At 39.1% G+C, this 6,152-nt stretch overlaps 1 protein-coding gene across 1 annotated transcript; it reads left to right on the top strand.

Annotated features, from left to right (window-relative positions):
• Nucleotides 1–2,651: 2,651 nt before the first annotated feature.
• On the top strand, nt 2,652–5,476 carry LOC128917420 (arg8-vasotocin receptor-like). Its single transcript, XM_054220445.1, has 2 exons — nt 2,652–3,697; nt 4,766–5,476. Exons 1-2 carry the CDS (start codon nt 2,782–2,784, stop codon nt 4,963–4,965), a joined length of 1,116 nt encoding a protein of 371 aa, XP_054076420.1. The 5' UTR covers nt 2,652–2,781; the 3' UTR covers nt 4,966–5,476.
• Nucleotides 5,477–6,152: the final 676 nt, after the last annotated feature.

Consider the following 6,152-nt stretch of genomic DNA (forward strand, 5'->3'; position numbering starts at 1 on the left):
GTTTTTCTTTTCTCAGTGAGTTATATTCCCAGGTGGATTCAATTTCAATATAACATTATCCTGAATGTCTGCTAACGTGGATGAAAAAGATGGAAAGAGCACAATTATAAAGTTACAAAACCATTAACATATATTGAACTGATTATATGCAAGATAGAGTCTTACATCACTAGGACAACTTGTACAGGGAGGGCCACCTCCCTTTTTATAAACATGGCAAAGACTACTTGTTGCACAGCCTGCTTGCCCTTTAACCCACGTCCACATGCTGGGTCTGACACCTATTCTAGCACGTCTGCTGCCCAGACAGCGTGTGCTGCGTACGGCCTGTATCCCTGGGAAGAGCTGCCTGTTCCCGGGGAGCTTGTTTAACTATTCTAGGTGTAGGTGCTAAAACACATTTGCCTGAACTGTATGTCTACCCATACGTTATACATGGTGAAAATCATGCAAATGTATGCTGCTGGTACTATGTTCTGGTTAGTCTTCCAATAGTATCCCAGAAGTGACTTGTATTGCATATTCTGGTCCTTTTACATACAATTCCTTGATCATCGTCCATATAATGAAATGTAAATTTATCTTCCATGTCTGACCCTGGGCTTTGTTTTCTATTCAGCATGTTCCCATTTCAACCCACTTAGTCCTAGCTCTGCCTAGATGTAGATGGCTACCCAGTATCCTGCTAGAAGAATAAAGACCCCACCTGGCTTTTTGTTAACTCATGGAGTGAGGATGGTCAAAGTAAATGATTTTGGAGCACTCACTTGAAATTTTGTCTCTATCTGGAGGCAGAACTGGAGATCAGCCAGCCTGCTCTGCAGCGCAGTCTTTGCCATCAGCAGAATTGCCAGGGATTCGTGGCCAATTCAGTGATTCTTCTGGAAGGGGCTGGGTGAAGGGAGGGCGAGGGTAAAGGCAAAACCATTTGTTCCCTTATGGTCTTGCCATGCTGTTTCCCAGTAATCGGGATAGATTCCAAACTGGGCGAAAAACTAAAATGAAGCAACCTCAGGAATACAAGTTTCCTCCAAACAGGCTTCCATGTAGGAAAAAAATATCAGGTATATTAGATTAAGCTGTTATGATTCATACTCTTTGCAACATGGTCATAGAGAAAAGCTGTTGTGGGCTCAGGCAGCTGCAGCAGTGTTCAGCCGAATCTGGATCATGGATACTTACAGCTGCTGTCAGTGGCAAAGTTCCCTGAGACTGTTCAGCTTGTCTGTTGCCTGTTCTCGTAGTGTTACCCTTGCTTGAGATATTAACATCAGTCCTGTGCTGGGACAGAAGGAGAAAAGAGGGAGAGAAAAGATCACACTGTTTTAAAAACTGTCGTAATCTCTCTCAGCATTCTGTTTATGAATTTTGCCCTTCCCCTGTCTGTTGATACACGAAAACTTTTAGTGCCAAAGAGATGGTAGTCTGTTTGTGAGATTCCTCAGCTGGTTTTATAACATAGTCATGATCACAGCGATTAATCAGTGTAGGTGCAGTATTCATGTACGATACGTGCAGCAGGGACATACTTTTAACCTTATCAGCTTCCTTTTCAGAAAGACTTCAAATTACCAGTCTCACAACTGTAATGAAAAGGATATGAGTGCTCTAACTTCAGACAAGATTGCAGAAAGATTGTGTTATCTTTCATATTAAATTAATTCATTTTATTAAATGCATCTTTTGTGATTAAGACAGCAGACTGAGGGAGAAAAAAACCAAAAACTAAATCAAATTTGTTTTTCTTATCTACCAGTAACAATATGTAAAAGTCAAACTGGAAGATCAAAGAACAATGGAATTCTTGTGGTCATGATACAACTGACTCCATAAATATAAAAAGGATTATGTACTGAAAAGTGACCTCCCAGCCTTTAGCACTACAGTAGAAGAGAGACCCTTGGAAATTGTTTAGTTGTAGAGACCTTTTCCTCAGTTGGATTTCCCACTGAATTTTCACTTATTTTTCTATTAAATTCTCAGTAGGCTCACAGTCCCATTAGAATTAATTTATTTCACATATGTTATTTTTCATTTTGCTGAGAAAAAACCTCTAAGTCTTGACCCTGTCTTGCTGCAATAAAAAGATTATTTTTAGGGCAGTTAAAATATTTTTAATTTTTTTTTTCAGAATCAGGTGACTGCAAAAAAGAGAAGAGGGGGGAAAAAAAAAAGCTATGGAAAAAATGCATTTCTTTGTCTCTGCTGCATTTAGGATGTGGTCGTGCCCCAGGAGCCTGGAGAATTGCAGTGACGATGCGCCTGGGCCCAGGGGCCCAACTTTCCATCTACGTACAAACATTCCTCCCGCTTCAGCCGAAGCGTGCACTTCTGGTTTGAGTAAAAAAAGAAATATTTGCAAGAAATCTCCTGAGTAAGATCATTTAAGCGTGATTTTGGCCACAGCTATTTACAAGTTCGGGCTTCGACTGAAGTGAGTAATTGAATTACGTTGAGCCTCTGAAGTTTGCCTTTTATTTATATATTTCCCCCAATTGTGTGGCTCGGTCTGCCATTGGCTGCGATCCCTGCAGCCTACCCGAGGGCTCTGCAGTTACATAAGGCTCTGCTGGGAGCCTATATAAAGCCTTTTTGCACGCCAGCAAGAGACAGAATTTTATCAAGATCCAGGTCCCACTGCTTTAGTTCGCACAAGCAGGAGGAGATTTGCTTGAAGATAGACCGAAACCTGAACCCGGGCTGGTTTGTTTGCTAGCCAGGACTTCACAGCTGTCAACCTGAGTCGCAAGTAGCAGCTACTGTAAGTAGCTTCTGTGCACTATGAAGAATTTTTCATTTCCTATGCAGGATAGCACACATCAGACCGAGAGCCCTTCTCCTCACAGATTCCTGAGTTTGACAAATCAGTCAGATCCTGTTGGAAGACCAGAAAGAGATGAGCAATTAGCTCAAGTAGAGATTGCTGTACTGGGGGTCATATTTCTGACAGCGTCTGTGGGCAATTTTATTCTCATACTGGTGCTGTGGCGAAGAAGAAAGAAGCTCTCTAGGATGTATGTATTCATGCTTCACCTCAGCATCGCTGACTTAGTGGTAGCCTTTTTTCAAGTGCTGCCTCAACTTATATGGGATATTACAGACGTTTTCATAGGGCCAGATTTCTTGTGCAGAATTATCAAGTATCTACAATTGCTGGGCATGTTTGCCTCTACTTATATGATAGTGGTCATGACAGTGGACAGATATCAAGCAGTTTGCTACCCTATGGTTACTTTCCAAAAGAAGAGAGCTCTCTGGAACATCCCCATTTGCACCAGCTGGTCTATATCACTGATTCTTAGCCTACCACAGGTATTTATCTTTTCTAAGACTGAAATATCTCCAGGTATCTTTGAGTGTTGGGGTGAATTTATTCAGCCGTGGGGCCCTAGGGCATATGTGACTTGGATTTTTGTAGTTATATTCTTCATTCCCTCAGCCATCCTTATCACGTGCCAGGTTAAAATTTGCAAAATAATCAAAAGAAATATATATGTGAAAAAGCAGAATGAGTACGAAGTAACAAATCAGAAGCAAGCCCTGCCATCCCGAGCCAGCAGTGTGAACTGTATTTCAAAGGCTATGATCAAGACTGTAAAAATGACAGTGGTGACAGTTGTTGCGTATGTTCTCTGTTGGTCACCTTTCTTCATTGCACAGCTGTGGTCTGTGTGGTTCCCCAGTGTCGTGACTGAAGGTAAGATACTCTCCATCCTCATTTGTAGCTTCATAGGAAGCTAGCACATTGCTATATTACTTTATATTTGCACTTTGCTTTTGTGTAAAAGTTACATGTGATCATCTGAGTATGATTTGAAAGAAAATCCTGGATTGATTATCTGCTATATGTAATTAGGTACAGAAAACTTCATGTGTTCTGTGATCAAAACATCTTAAAAGTGTGTATTTTGTATGTGTGTTTTGAGTGATTAAGATTAAATGATTAAGATTAGTAAACAGCACAGGGAAAAGTATCGTCTGCTCCGGCAAGGGTTCAGACTTTTAGAGGTTTTAGGTATTATAGCAGCAGTATTTTGGGTTCTTGAGGTGAAAAGGCATAATTAACTATTCAAAGTAATAAAATAATTATTTCTTATTTATAAGACATTTGATTTGATTTCATTTTTGAATATTGAAATCATACTGACAAAATCTCTGCAGTACACTATGAGACAATTAAAAGTTGTGAAACAGCTGTTTATAAAGCAAAAAAAAGCAAGCCCAAGAAAGATATCAAAGAACATCATGTTGTAAATAAGATTAATCTTGTCAAACTTATGCTGTTGCCTCTTTGTGAAAGGCAGACTCTGTATGTGACTTTATTTAAGTTCACCTGTTCTAAACTCCAAGATATAAACCAAAGGAGAAAGAGGAGATAATAGCTCTGTCTGATGGAAAAAAAGCTTCTGATCTTTGTTTTAAGAATTCTTTCTGTCAGTGTAAATTTGAGTCTTACTGTACATATATTTATATCATTATCTATATCTGTATTTATCCACACCTGTGTAGCAGGCTAGCAATTGCTTTTAAATTTCATTCAGCTACCTCAAAAAAGAGCTATATGGAACTGTTTAACTCTGAAATGCATGCAATACAGTATGCTTCATACCTTCAACAATTACAGATTGCATGGAATAAATGGGAATTTCCTACTATTAGATTAATATATGAGAAGGTACACCAGAAAGAAGCAGACTGTAAAAATGTTACTTATTTGTACAAGCGCTTTATTTACTCTGTTATTGCTTTAACTATTTCATTCTAGGTTCAGCATTCACCATTATCATGCTCCTTGGCAATTTAAATAGCTGCACCAACCCGTGGATTTACATGTATTTTTGTGGCCACATTCCATATTGCACAAATAAGCAGCTGGAGAACACCTCGGCTCAAGAGGAATCGGTGATCACGGGGAGCATTCATCTCGTAGACAGAGACCCTGAGGAAAACAGTACTTCTGCGTAAATGTTGAATGCTTTTTGTTGTTTTTTTTAACATTTGCTGTGTTTGCAAGATGTATTGGTATTTTACCGCCGTCCCTGGTTTTGTGGAGAAGGAAGCTGGAGAAGTGTCTTTTGTTGTAGAAATATATTTCTCTGCAGTTCTGTAGATATACAGGAAGTTTCTGCATTGTGCAAGCCTGGCTTGGCACTTCCATCATCACTGTGGTATCAGAATGAATTCTTGTAAAGACTGACAAATATACATAAAAGTGTCTTAGATATTTTGCGTCTTAACGTACTTTTTTCTCTGTGATTCTAAGGATTCTAAGTAGTAATATTTTACACCTAACTGGTCCAACAAATTGAAAAATAATTGGAAAGGAATCTGACATAATTAGGCTTGAATATGAGTTCAAATTGAACCATGAATTGTTCATCATTCTGGTGTGATTGGGGGACAGTTCGACAAATCTTGAGAAAGCAGCACAAAATCAGAAGAATCCATTGCCAGCTGTTATTAATACCTGTTTCAAATTAACTCCTTATGTACTTTTATAAAATGCCTAGCAGCTTTCGAAAAATACAATTTTTCAAAAAAGAATTCAATGTCTTTGTGCCACTGGACACCCACTTCAGTTTCAAATGCCAGTTTCATCGTGGATGGCAGATGGTCATCAGCAGAGTGGCAGTCCAGGTTTGTGGCTTCACACCACGGGATTTGATCTTCTCTGATGTGCAAGCAGTTAACTGAAACTCCCCAGACGTACACGCGTATGTATACATACTTTAAATAAAAATAGGCACCGGGAATGTCTGCTTTCATTTGGTATTCAGACCTATTTTTTCCGGCATGCAATTTATTAGCAGAGTGTGCTCAGAACCCCTTCAGGTTCAAATTCAATTAAAACCCCTTCATGGTAAAAATAAATCTACATATCTTTATCTAAAAAAGACATTTGCTTGCTTGTTTGTGGGTGGTTTATGCAGGTAGCTATTTATTCCCCTTTCAGTGTCTGCGATCTAATCAGAGTATGGAAGGAATACCAGGAAGACTCTTTTCAGGTGAGAATAGAGCTGCTCACAGAGATTCTTGGTGATACTTGCATATCATCTGCCTACATTATACTACGTTCCATCAGTGCTATTCACATTTCATTTTCATGAGTGCTAGCAATCTCAAATTTCAATGCAAAAGCTATAAAAGTGGGA

The sequence above is a fragment of the Rissa tridactyla genome, chromosome 1 (genome assembly GCF_028500815.1).
Source record: "Rissa tridactyla isolate bRisTri1 chromosome 1, bRisTri1.patW.cur.20221130, whole genome shotgun sequence".
NCBI lineage: Eukaryota > Metazoa > Chordata > Aves > Charadriiformes > Laridae > Rissa > Rissa tridactyla.